The sequence below is a fragment of the Camelus dromedarius genome, chromosome 7 (genome assembly GCF_036321535.1).
Source record: "Camelus dromedarius isolate mCamDro1 chromosome 7, mCamDro1.pat, whole genome shotgun sequence".
NCBI classification, from domain to species: domain Eukaryota; kingdom Metazoa; phylum Chordata; class Mammalia; order Artiodactyla; family Camelidae; genus Camelus; species Camelus dromedarius.
In genome coordinates, this window is record NC_087442.1 from 66,035,053 (window position 1) to 66,049,627 (window position 14,575).

Sequence of the window (14,575 nt, forward strand, 5' to 3'; positions counted from 1 at the left end):
GGAAATAAAGCATAAACAAACAGCAGAACTCAGTGTTCATTTGCTAATTTTTCTTCCCTTGGGACATTAGCAGAGAGAACACAATAAACCAATTTTTTTTAAGGGAAAATCTTCCATTTTGTTTCTGCAACTATAGTTTCTCTTTTAAAAGAATACACTGGGGAATCTAAATTCTCTAGACTAGGATTAAAGGGAAGTTGTCTGTATCAGAGTGATTTTATCATGTCTACTGGAGAGGGATGCGTGTTTGTGAATCGAAGAGACCCATCTGCTGCTTCTACCATTGCCGAAAGGACACCTGACCCCAGGAGAAGCAGGGGAAGAGAACAGTGAGGCAACACAAAGAATAACCTCAAGAGCGACTTATATATTCTAGACCTGTATTGGCCTCACCTCTCCAACAGGACTGAATTGGATAAAATAGAAGTTAAGGAGAGCTAATTATTGCTGTAAGTCATCATGAGGTTTTCTTTTTAAAAATATGTAAATATGACTTTTATTAAAATATGCAATTAATATGCAAACACCTTGCCATAAAACATTAATTTAATATGTATCCTACTGTAAGACGAGTTTCTAATTTCTTTATCCCTGATTTTTTATACTTAAGAGCCAGGGATGCAGTCCAGCAAGTGGGAGTACACTAATTGAATGGTGTTGTTCCAGCACAGTCCTCGCAGAGTGCATCACAGTGACTTTCTCTCCAAATCCCACAGCTTTAGAAGAGGCACCAGTTAATCATTCCTCCCAGAGGCCATTCATACAAGTGTGGCCAGCTGCCAAGCTGTAACAATATTCATAATCCCGTCCTCAAATCAAACCATGATGCCATTTCTTCCTGCCTGTGGATTCTTATCCTATGCTTCTGGGATCATTTCCTCAAAAGAAGTTCAAGCTGATCTTTATCCTCTACCAGTTTTCAGGAAAAGCCCTGAGATTCTGTAAAACTTTCATTTTAATAACTATGCAGTTAATCTTTCTTGTTTCTTATTAGTATTTCTATCGCTATTACTTCTACACCATTATAGGTCAAAACTCTTCATGTTCAGACAAAATTAAGAGTCCCCTGAGATTATCATGGCCACACTCACTGCCTGAGAATGCTTATAGCTATAGTTAACACTCACAGGACAAGAGTACAATCTGCCACATCAGATCCCACTAGCTGAGAACATATGCCAAAAGGTGAAGCACAAGAAAATATACATATATTCACAGTGTGTGATAACAGATTGATAGATATTTTTTGTATGTGTGAGAAAAATATTTCAGAGACAAAGAGCAGCAGGTCTGCTTTACACAGATGGTTATCACCTGGGTAAGTATGCACCTTATACCTCACTCTAAAACACAGTCTTTACTATAAAACAAATATCACTATTACAGAACAAGTGTCCAACTATTCAAATTGAAGCTTTAACTGTGCAAAGATTTTGTTCACCCAATACTTTAACAACCATATCATAAGCTTAAACTATACTAAGTAAATCTAGGGAATCCCATTTACTGTACCTGTACGTGGCAAAGTTCCCTGTGGTTGGGCTATACCACTATCACTGCTAGATAATTTAACAGAGTTCAATTATTTGGCACCTGGGAGAAAAACAGCAGTGAGCTGCTCTGATAATTTAATCTTCAACATGTCTCCTAATCACTGTAAAAGCACTAAAGAGTTTCTGTGCAATTATGCAAAAACATTACAAGTTTCATTGTTGCACATTAAGAGTATTTACTGAATCTAGCAAGTTACATTTTCAGCTCATCTAATATATCTGTAATACAAAAATATACGGTAATTATTTAAACTATAAAAATAGTATTCATATGGTATTTTCCTTGACAAAGTAATGACCGTAAATATTGGTTATATTGAATAATTCTGTAATTATTTTATTTACAATTTAAATACTATGCACACAAGTGTGCTGAAATCTCCAGATCCCCCTATTAAGAGAGCAGGTAATGATAAAAATAGGTCATGTTAAAAAAAAAATCAGATAAAAGACAGTGTGTCTGCACTAAGGCTGTAGTTTAAGAAACCAACCAGAAAGTGGAAAGCCTACATAGACCAGTTTAATATGAAGGTGTACAGGGACCTGAGTCCTCTGCTCAGCTCTGATCTCTCCTATAAAAGGGCTGACTTGAATGTTGTATGGCTTCCTCCTCACCCATGAGTTTGGCCCTGTGAACCCTTTAAAAGACTCCAGGCCCTAGGGTCCCATTGCCTCTAGGATTCCTTCCAGATGGTCCTTCCAAAACAACTTTCCAGGTCTTAGCTTTAGGACTGGTCTCTGCTTTAGATCACTGTCTGGCTCTTTGCCAGACACATACATTGGCCCTTCCAGTGCCTTCCAACCCAGCCAAGGGCTATCCCACTAACAACCAAAGCCACCCTGGGCCAAGCCCAGGAGACTTTCTGCCTGTCTGTAGAAGGAAGTTGTAAAGTCTAGTTTTACAATTCCTAGTTTAAAACTATCACTTTTCAACTCAGAAATAATGAGAGGAAATGAAATATGCTTCAGCTAAGGTATGTAAGAGATGTGAGGTCGACAGAAAATTCCTTAGGGTATTTTACAAATGGTAGAATACCCCTTAAAAAGTGACAAAAGTTTAAAATATATTTCAAAGGTAGAGTCTGATTACAAACCAAAGAGCATCAGATCATATCCATGAGGAGTACAAAACTCCAGACTTGCAGCGGACGTGGAATGGAAACCTGAAAGCCTAACAACTATTTCTACTTGACACTGTCCTTCTTGTGAAATAGAACTTACAGAAAACAGCTGTTATAGCACCATTTATAAACTCAAAGGTCCACTTTGGAAACCAGTTTAGCATTTCTCAAAGCAATTAAACATAAGCTTACCATAGGACTCAATAATGCCACTTCTAGGTATCTACTTAAGAGAAATGAAAACTTATATCCACACAAAGACTTGCAAGACTTACAGCAGAATTATTCACAATAGCCCCCAAATGCACATCGTCAGATGAATGGATAGATACAGTGCTATATCTATACAATGAGGTAATATTCAGCAAAAAGTAATGAACTACTGAAACATCTGCATCACAGATGAACTTCAAAAACATGCCAAATAAAGGAAGCCAGACATAAGAACACATGTTGTATGATTCCCTTTACATGAAAAGTCCAGAAACAGCAAACTTATAAAGACAAAAAGTAAATTAGTGATTGCCGAGGGCTCGAGTTGAAACGGGGATTAAGTTTAAATGGAAACGAGGGATCTTTTTGCAGGGATGAAAAGCATTTTAAACCTGAATTATGATAGTTGCACCATTCAGTAAAGTTACTTTAAATATCATTAAATTGTATAACTTAAAAATGGGTGAATTTTATGACACATAAAAATACCTCAATGAAAAATTTTAATGAAAAAGTCTTTAATTTTATGCAATAAACATGTTCCTAAAAGTTTGTGTATTTTGGATTATATTTAATAAACACAAATAAAAGTAGCATTGAGAAAGAGAATACAACAACAGGTACAGAAGACATTTTAGAAATTATTTTCTAAAAAGCACACACAAATAAATACACACAGTAAAGCTAGAATGCTCAATGATGTGGACAATTCTTTGGGAAAATGCAATTTCCCAAAGTTGACTTAAAAACAAGTAGTTGAATACATAAATATCCATCAAAAAATGGTTTATCAAAGTCTTATCTATTAAAAGGGTTACAGGACCAGTCAGGGTAAAAATAAGGCCTTTTAAGCTTTAAATGTATATATATGTATGACTTACACTGTACAAGCATTTCAGGGAATTTTTTGTAAGTGAAAAATATCATTCTATATAGCTTTTTAACACCGATACAAAAAAAGAACTAATACCAATCTCATTTATGATTGTTGATGCAAAAATGTGAAATAATATAACAACAAATCTATTTTAGTATTTAATAATGGGATACCTGAAGAGACAGGTTTTAAACTACAAACTGCCCTAAAATCAGTAGCAGCATTCTAAAATGGAAACTGGAATTTGCAATTGGGCAACCCTCCCTTTTTTGTGGGGGAGGGGTGAGCAGGTCCCCCTAGTAAACCCTTGGAGTTGTCTGAACTCTTGGGAAAGCTTGAACCAGTAGAGAAAAGCAATTACACTCACCTCAAGGTATTAATTGCAGAGTTATGCCACTACACGACAGTTGCTTGTCAGCCTGCCCCACTCCTGAAAACTACTTTCTTGTCTAAGCACTGGATCAGAGGAAATTAGGAGCCAGAGCTCAAGCAGGAAGGCCGTGCAATCCTTCACCTCCTTCTGGAAGAACGACTGTGACAAGGAAATTATTTGGTGCTCTGGGCTGTAGGCATCCCACATGGGATATTGTTTAAAGGTGAACAAGCCTGCCTTCAGGAAAGGTATGGTCAGGCCATGTGAATCAGGTCAGATCCTAACTCTGAATGTAGGGGTTCAATTCCACTTTCTGAGAATGCATGTCCCCACTTTTCACCTTGAAATAGAATGTAAGGTGACTTGGACAAGGAAAAGAAAGGATTTTCCCTTTTCTCTGCCCAGCTCTGAGCAGAGAATATGTCTGTGTGCTTCCAGTGGTGGCACTAACCTCCACAAGGAGGCCTGTGAGTGGGTTTGAGTTTGTGAGTTCTTAGAGGGACCACTCCTGGCAGATGTTAGCATCCATCACTGGTGGAGGGCAGCGGTGCCCAGCAGAGTAGCTGTCATGAGGGTCACTGCAGGGGATCTATCAGACGCAGGAACAGAGTGGCAAGATAAAAAGACTGGAGAACAAATCTCACAAACAGTTGAGGGAAAGGAATACTTGGAGATGGAGGTAATTTACAGCAGGAAGTCCAGCAGGGACTTGTGCCATAATAATTCAGATAAAAACAGGAGGTGTGATTCCAATTTATAGTCACAAATAGACCAGCAATATATGGGCTAGAACAATGAATTATCCAACATAAGAATGTAGAATTTATCCTCTACAGTCAAGAATAATTCCTAATAACAGGAAACTGGATATAATAAATCACAATAGGTCGAATAAGAAAATCCATATGTTCACTTTCATTGATTAAAGAGGCTTTCAATAAAATCTAATATCCATTCCTTAAAAAAAAAAAGAACTTAAACATAGTATGGGATACTAGTTTAACATGATAAAGACTAGCTCTCAAAAATCAAGAATCAACCTTCTACTTAACAGTAAATACTAGAGGTATTCGTAATTATCAAAAGAACCAAGACAAAAATGCTATTATCACCAAATAATAGAGTTCAGGAACTTTTAGAAAAAGCACTAAGGGCTTTTTCTAATAAGAAAGATCCTTCTGGAAAGAAAAAAAAGCTCTCTTGCTTTTCCAGTTATGTTACTGTCAAACTAGAAAACCCAAGAGAAACAAGAAAAACCATTAGCAATATTAAGAGTGACACCAATAATTAATTAAAAAGTATGATGGAAAAATATCCTCACTAGCAACAAGAAATACAATTCCCAAGAATATGTTCTACTGAAATGTGCAGGACCTATAAAAACCAAAGCACCAAATTTTACTGAGAGACAGAAAAAAGATGCTTAAATTAAAAAAAAACCAAAAAACCAAGAACAAAAAAAAAACCACATTGATGTTGATGGAAAGACTCAGTATCATAAAATGTATACTTTTCACAAATTAAATTACAGGTTTAGGGACAGGTCCAATTGAAATTCCAGAAAGAGAGTGACAAAATTATCCTCAATTTTCCATATAAGGAAAGGTAAAAACGTCTAAGAAATTTTGCAAAATAAAATAAAAGAGAGTTTTGCATGCTAGATATTAAAATACTTATAAAGCTACCATAAATAGTATGGTGGTACTAGGCCCAACAATTAATGAATAGATATTCAGAAAAGATTGCTTTGATAAGACATTAAAATATACAGTAACTAAACATGATGAATAAAGGGTCAAAGTTGGTGGGGGAAAAAGTGAATAATACAACATATGATGTAGGAAAAATCAGTAACCTCTACTTAGGCTATCAAAAGTCTTTCCTGTGATGTAAGAGGTTCCTTCTACCTTTCCAATCTCATTTAATAATTCCCCTGGCTCTCCCTGTTCCAGCCATCTAAGCCATCTTCATGTCTCTCAAACATGCGAAGCTTATTCCTGCCTCAGGTCCTTGACACTTGCTGTTCTCTCTGCCAGGAGGCCTCTTCAGTTCAAATGTCATCTCCTGAGAGATGACCTGTCCCTGACAACCACTGCTAAAATAGCACCCTCATCTCCACATCAGGCACTTGCTATTAATGGCAATATTTCTCTCTGAAATCACTTTATTTGTTAACATGTTAATTGTTTTTCTGATCAGAATATGGGCTCCCTAAGAATAGGGTGCATATTACCTTGTTTCTATTGAGACCTTAGGGTCTAGAAGAACTCTTAGAAGTTACTAGAGGCTTAAGAAATGTATATATATATACATATGTATATATACATATGTATGCACACATATGTGTCTGTATTCTGTGTGCATTGTGTACATACATGTGTGCCTTGTGTCTACACATATGTGCACATCCATGAAGATATGGGCCATTCTTGATAAGGACTACTCAATACAGATTTGTCTTCTGCACAATAATTTTGCATTAAATGTATATATAAACAAATATTTACCATCATGAATTTAGTTGAACAGGAAGATAGTCAGTTACAGAGTTACAAATACTAATAAGAACACTATTGGGTTATTCAATATCATCACATAAGATCGTCATTTAATTATAATCTCATCCTTATCACTTATTTTTATCCACACTGTAAATATTCTATTTACCACACTGAAAATAGATCATAGTTAAGTAAATGAGACTCTTCCAGACCTAACTTTCAATTCCAATTGAATTCATACCCTGTCTTTTACCTACTGGGATTCCTACTTTTCTTGCAAACTCAAGAGTCCCAGTGGAAAGCAAGCCAGGGATGACTACTTGGCAAATGATTCCCCCAAATGAAAGAAGACAAGACAGGATCTGCCCATTTGAATAGAATTTGGGGGCTCCTTGTCTGACTGTGCTCCTGCTTCTCCTCCCAGCCCATCCCCATCCTCCCACCCTTGGCTCTACATCACCTCCCATCTCCATGGGCAACCCTATCTACTTTGAGCCCCTGGTTGTCCTCCCTACCTAACACTGTGAAATACGAAAAAAAAGAGAGACTAATATGAGAATCACAGAGGGAGATAAACTATTTTTGTTGTTATTGGAATAATACAAGGGGAAATAATTTATTTTAAGAAGTTAAAATTCAAGAGTTGCATCATCTAAAAACCGATAGCTATACAACAGAACCCCTTCCAAAAGAAAAAAACAGATTATCAAAGATGGATTCTTTCTTTCTAGTTATATGTTTCCCATCCCAAAACAACCAACCACAGTCCATATGGAATACTTGCTTCTTTATGTGGTGTGTGGTGTGGCGTGTTATGTATGTGTGTGTGTGTGCACAGAGTATTTTTGTCAGGTTGCCTGTTGTAAAAAAAAGAAAAAAGCAGTATTGAAAAGAAGTTCTTTCAATATCTTTGCATTGTTTTGGCCAGTTTAATTACTTCTTGAAGACCAGAGGAGAGAGTTACAGGAGCATACTTGTCCTGAATTGCTCTGATAATATAGTTCAATGCCTTTATTGAGCCTTTTCTTTCTGAGGAATGTTTCACAATAAATTATAGCACCAGTTGCTGACCTCTGGAAAGATTCAGTGTGGCTTCAGGACTACTTTGACCAGGTCAGGCCATATGTTTGGTTTTGTTAAAATATCTGTTCCAAAGAGTGAAATTTCACAACTGTGTGACCCCAAGAAGGAGTTGAGAATTGCTTCCCACCCTTCAAAATCTTGATAACACAGGAACCGGCTGTGTTTTCTATTTTAATCATTCCATAGCCTTTATCTGCCTCCTGTGCAAGTTACAACCCAAAGGTTGAACTCTTATATACTTTCGTTATAGATAAACTTATTTACTGAACATTCAGAACGGATATTATGTAATGATACTTTTCCTTCCATTCCAATCTAAAAAAGAAATGTATTATTGGATCCATTATGCTACTGGAATCCAGCTACACAGAGACTTACTTAATTTGCCTCCAGTTTAAAATAAAACAAACAAAAAACTCTACCTGTTCCACAGCCTTAGAATTGCTTCATAAGAAAGAAACTTTGGTTAAAGAGTTGCCAAAATGGCAGAGTAGGAGGACCCTGAGCTCTCCTCCCCTCACGGGCACACCAAAATTCAACTACTTAAAGAGAAACTGTTGGTGTGAAAGACCAAAACCTACCAGAAAAGACCTTCGAAAGACATAAAGAAGGAACTACACTGAGACATGTAGGAGGGGTGGAACTGCGGTACCGTTAGACCCACAGCAGCAGGTGGGCAAGCCACAAATGGGCAAATAGCTACAATTACTGAGATTCTCCCCAAGGAGAGAGGGATCGGAGCCCCACAATGTGTTCCCCAGTCTGAGAGTCCAGCACCAGGAAGATGAACCCCCAGTGTTTGGTTTTAAAGGCCAGTGGGGCTAACTTTCAGGGGATCCAGAGGGCATGGGAAATACAGACTCCACTCTTAAAGGGCACACATAAAATCTCACATGCTCTGGGACCCAGAGCAGAAGCAGTCATTGGAAAGGAGCCTGAGTCAGACTCGCCTTATGCTCTTGGAGAGCCTCCTGGAGAGGCAAGAGGCAACGGAGCTCACCCTGGGGACACAGACACTGGTGGCAGCCAGTCTGGGGAGCTCCCTCTACCAGTGGACACTGGTGCTGGCAAGCACCATTTTGGAATGCTCCCTCTAGCTTATTGGCCTCTAGACCCAGCCCCACCCCAGCCCACCAGCCTGAAGCCCACCAACCAGTACTGGGATACCTCAGATCAAGCAATCAGCCAGGAGAGCCCGCTCACCAGAAGACAGACGGCCTTAACACCTTCTGAGCCCATAGCCGACCCAGAGCACGGCCCTGTGTACCAGAAAGCAGGACCCAGCCCTACACACAAGGGTGCAGGCACTAGACCTGGGACCCCTGGGGTCGTGCTGCCAGGGAAACCAGGACCCGGCTCCACCTACAGTGAGCAGGCACCAGCCCAAGAAACCCCTGGGCCCCACCCACCCTGCCTACAAGTGAGCCACCCTCCTTACTAGGGGGTGGTCCCCAAAGAACTACAGCCCTGCAGCCTGCCATAGCAGGACCCAGCCTGCCCACCAGCAGGCCAACACCAGCTCTGAGACACCCTGAACCCCTCAGCCAGCTGCCCCAGGATCTGGCCCCACTCACCAGTAGGCAGACACCAGCTTCAGGACATGCAGACCTCACTGCCAGCTCTATCAGGAACTGCCCCACCTACAAGCAGTCTGATACCAACTCTGGGACCCCCGGACCCTGCAGCCAGAGACCCAACGACCAGGCCTTGCCCACCAAAGGGCCAACTCCAGTTCTGGGACACCTTGGGCCCCTCAGCCTGCAGCCCTGGGATCTAGCTGCACCCACCAGTGGGCTGACTCCAGCTTTGGGACCCCCAGGGCCCTGTAGTCAGAGTCCCCGGGACCCAGCTCACCAGTGAACCAGCACTAGGCCTGGGACCCGCTGGGGTTCTGCAGCCAGTCACATCATTACCAGTCCTGCCAACCAACAGCCTCAGTACAGGGCAGGGCCTGGCAACCAACTGGACAGGGCTCAGCCACGCCTATCAGCATGCCCACAGAAGTCAGCACACCACAACAGAAGGACCCACACAGCCCACATAGGGGGCACCCCTAGAGTATACAGCTCTGGTGACCAGAGGGGAGAGCACTACCAGGACACAGAAGACATCTCCTACAAAAGGCCACTTCTGCAACACTGGGAAACATAACCAACCTACCAGACACATAGAATGAAATTTTGCCATTTACCACAACATGGATAGACCTAGAGGGTATTATGCTCAGTGAAATAAGCCAGACAGCTAAAGACAGACACTTTATGTTATCACTTATATGTGGGACCTAAAAAATAAAACAAACGAATCAATGTAATAAAACAGAAACAGATTCATAGATATAGAGAACAAAGGAGTGGTTTCCAGTGGGGCGAGGGAAGAAGGGGCAACAACACAGACTAGGGGACGAAGAGGTACAAACTACTATGCGTGGAATAAACAATCTACAAGCTTATATTGTATAGCACAGGGAACACAGCCAATACTTTACAGTAACCTTAAATGGAGTAGAATCTATAAAAATTTTGAATCACTATGTTGTCCATCTGAAACTAATATAATATTTTAAATCAACTCTTCCACAATAAAAAAAATTTAAAGAAGAAAAAGTTTTTTTAAGTGTGTTAAATAAATGTTATGAGCCTATGAGTGAGAACAAGAAAGAGAGCTTAAAGAGCATAATCAACTTTTCATCTTCCTGCTCCTTAACCAACATAACCATAAGACAAAATATAAACTGAAACCATGAAATAAAAACATTATCCATAAAAATGAGAAAAAAACTTTGTATCAAATCATCCTAGATCTTACAGTATGAATAAAATAGATACCTGACATCTATGTTTAACATAGATCCCAGGCAAAAAATAAATCACCCTACATAGTTCTCAGCCCACACAATCTCTATTTATGCTATTATTTTATCCTTTGCACTTGTAATTTCAAATTTCCAATGCAATAAAAAGAAAAATGCCCAATGGAGTTGCTTGCCAGTATCTCTAAAGAAATTCTGTTTCACCCTTCGTATTCTAAGTTTCATGCTCTGATAAGTGTAGCCATATGTGTTTCTTCTTCAGGAACAGAAAGCTTTGGGGCTCAGATTTCTCCAAAGGAAGTGAAGTGGTTTGGGCAGAACTGACGTGAATAAATATTCCTTCTTTGTTGGAGTACTGAAAGTCAAGGCATTACAAATCTCAGAAACCAGAAAGCAAGGCAGAGGCTACCCACAAAAACAATGATTTAAAGGAGGAATGAGAAAGAGTCAATGAAATCCAGACCTAGGAACCTGGCTTTCCAAATCACACCGGCATATATTGCTCAGCCTTTAGAAACCAATCCCAAACACTTGCCCTCTTTCTTTTTTGCTGCTTCATTCGTCCCCAACTGACAGCCTCCACCCTCATCCAGTCATCTCCTCTGTCTCCTGGACAATTCCAGCCTCAGGTTTCTAAATCCATATGGCTTCCCAACCTGGGATTTAGTGCTTATTCTATGCTAAGGATACAACAGCAAAGGAAAAAAAATCTCTGTCCTCAAGGAACTTATACTTCTAGTGGGAGGGAAAAAAAGTAAAATATAGAGAATTAGTCGAACATTATGACAATGCTGGTCGTCAAACTTTATACCTGCAAAAATGGCATTTTCACGAGTCAACTTTTGTATTAAACAGTGATGAATACTATTTTTAAAATTAAGCAGGGGAGAACAGGTGGTAGGGTGGATTTGAAGTGAGGTCAAGATATTTACAACTTAAAACAGGGTAGTCAGACTTCAAGTGGTAGAATTATATGAGATGGCTTTTCTACTCTCATTATTTCCTAAGGTGCATGCATTCCTTCATAATGAGTTTTTCAAAACTTTATAACATTGAGGAATTGCTGAAAACTGTAATGAGTCATATAAACATGTAAATCTGAGGTACTGCCATCAAACAGGAATATAAGATACAGATGGTATTAACACAATATTACTCATGACCCTATGAAATTAGGGTAAAAAATAATGTGGTAGAAAACATATATTCATATATGTTCCAAGCCATGAATTTTATAAATAAGAAATAAGCTGTATTTTACTGAGTACTATAGAAACTCAATTTATGTTACATTTTTAAAATATACATGATCAAAGAACAAAAAATTCCCATTGTTTGATCGCCCAAATAGTTGACTGCCATCTAACACATGCTTTTCAGTATTTAAATTGTTTGTGAACTACAAAAATGTGGGGAAAGGGAAGGACTACCTACAAAAGGTGCCTATGAGACAGCTTAATTAAAAAGCAAACTAATATATAACTTAAACTTTAAAACAACAAACAGGGTATTATAAAAACTTAGTAAATAAATTATATAAAAATTAGGATACCAGGAAATTTAATTATTAAATTAATCCACTGAACATGGATTGAAGTCTCAAAGGAAGAAGTAACTTATCCTGAATATTGACTAGCTCAGTAATCTAATAGTTTACATTCCCCAATGGAAATTAAACCAGCATGGTCCAACAGAACTTTTTGGTATGATGGAAATATTCTGCCTTGTCCCATAAGTTAACCATTAGCCACAAATGGCTATCGAGCATTTGAAATGAGGATCATGCAAATAAGGAACAGAATTTTTTATTTTGTTTTAACTGAATAATCTAACAGCCACAAGAGGCTGGTGGCCACCTACCCAGATAGGTAAGTCCCGCCTCTTATATCCTTGTTTTAAAATTAGCACATAGTCTCCCATCTGGCTGATTCCACATTGCAGACAACTTCAGCTCTAGTTTTCACTCTCTGTTCACCTTTTCTGTCCTTCTGGCCTCAAACTTTCTTCCTGAGCTGTTGTACAACTGATTTCAGCACAGCTGTAGACCAGTGCTCCTCAGCACAGAAACACTGGCTGACAGAGCCCTTCTTGCTCAGGATAAAAAGTGAAAGACTAATGCTTTTTTAAAAAAGTAAACAGACAGCTAAATGTCCTCTAAGACTTATTAGGAACTATACTTACACAAAGGGAAGAGATTAAATCCAATGATTTATCAAAAGCCACTTCCAAACCTAAATTTCTACTATTCCAAACCTAAAATTCCAGGTAGACAAATGGCAATTCCCAAAATTTTATTGTATTTACAGAATAATCCCAGTACCCTAAACCTTACCAAAATCAACTCCCAAATCTCAAAGTATCTAACGGCATTATTTGGATCAGTCTTCTGAATCATTGAGCAAAACGGGTACCTTTCCTTTTCTGCTGTTCTTAAGAAAGATGTTTAATATGCAATGTATTAATTTCATAGTTCATTGTCATTCACATATATATATACTTTTATGAAAAATACTGGAGTAAGTCTTTCCTTGAATTTTACTTTCTTAAATCTGTTACAGTCGTTCAATTTCAAATGGATACCCATTTCCTGTTGTTTACCAGACTTTATAACTTACAGTCAATAGACATAATAGTTTTAAACATAGTATTTAACTGACATAGGAAGATGGAGTAAAATATAGTAAGAAAGCAAAACTTTACAGAAGGATAAGAAAGTGGATTCAATGTGTATCTGAAAACACTTGAGTGCAGCTCAAGAAAGACTTACTGGTTTAGCAGGACATCAAGAATAAACGATGTTCCAAAGGCATCCAGCTGGAAGCTTGCCTGGTCAACGTGAGTCAACTGCATTATCAAAAAGATAAAAGGTATTTATTATTCGGCCATAGCGATCACTTGATAAGCATTTCTTATCATTTGAAAGTTTTATAATATCGTAAATTAGAAAACCAATTCAACACAGAAATCCAATTAAAACAAAGTAAAATTTGCACCTTCTCAGAAGCCATTCACTAATGTGAAGTAAAGTACCACTTAATCAAGGAGGGCAAGTACTCTCCCTTTCTGCTTTATCTCAAGGGGCTAAACATTTCATTTTCAAAAAGACTGAGCTGCATTTTATTGTTTTAGATGACTGGCTCCTTTAAAATTAAACTTTGTACATTAAAAAAAAAAAACAGGGAAAATATGTTCAATACAAGAGTAAGTTAATAGAGTGACTATGATCTGTTTACACGGAAGACATTTAAAAATCTTTAAAATAAAAAAAAAAACCCTTTTCATCCTATCTCAAATGTACACTTTAAAAATAATAGTTCAGTTCTAATTTGCCAAACGTGATTTCATAGAGGTTTCCACATCTTCCTAAGAGCAAAACTGAACCTCTGCCCAACTACTGCAAATATCACCTATCAAAATTTTCTTGGATAAAAAAAAAAAATCACTATTTTTATGCCGTTCTAGGAACTCACAGAAAAAAATCACAAATGACCCTAAATTTTAAAATATATATTTGTTACCCACATTAATATCAGTATATTGAATAATCATGTGCCTTAACTGAAAAGAAAGGAGGAAGCAAAACTATTCATTCCATCTGACTCCCCACATTACCTGTAACTATATCTAAGCAGTAGGATTAAATATTATTTGATTTTTTTGTTTATATGTGTCTGTGGTATCCAAAATTTCTAAAATATATGTGTATCCTATGGTGAGAAAGACACAAACACTATTTTAGAGATATGAACCATCAGAGCAACTGTATTTATATAGCATGTGAGGCAGATGGTGGTGCTGCTCCCTGAGAACCAGCGCTTCTTAGGAAGGGACATCCTAAGATTCTGGGGAGAATATAGGGCACCTCAGTCATACCTGGGAATTTCACACGAAGTAAGCTTTGGTATCAGGAGAAAGGAAAGAGCTTAATTAATAATCATAAAGCTTTCTGGAAACAAAGGATAACCTTCTGTTTTTAAATCTTTGAAATAAATGGGAGTGGGAGAACGGCACCCCTCAGTTGCTAACATATTCCAATCCTCAG

The 14,575-nt window shown here is 38.2% G+C and overlaps 1 protein-coding gene across 11 annotated transcripts in view; it reads right to left on the reverse strand.

The window, feature by feature from the left end:
- The window catches only part of ADAM22 (ADAM metallopeptidase domain 22), a 205,940-nt gene that overhangs the window by 157,617 nt on the left and 33,748 nt on the right, over window positions 1-14,575 (reverse strand). For all 11 annotated transcript variants that reach the window (XM_064487601.1, XM_064487593.1, XM_064487596.1 and 8 more), the window contains exon 3: window positions 13,301-13,377. In XM_064487601.1, coding sequence (XP_064343671.1) covers window positions 13,301-13,377 — 77 coding nt within the window. The remainder of the gene's footprint in view (window positions 1-13,300; window positions 13,378-14,575) is intronic.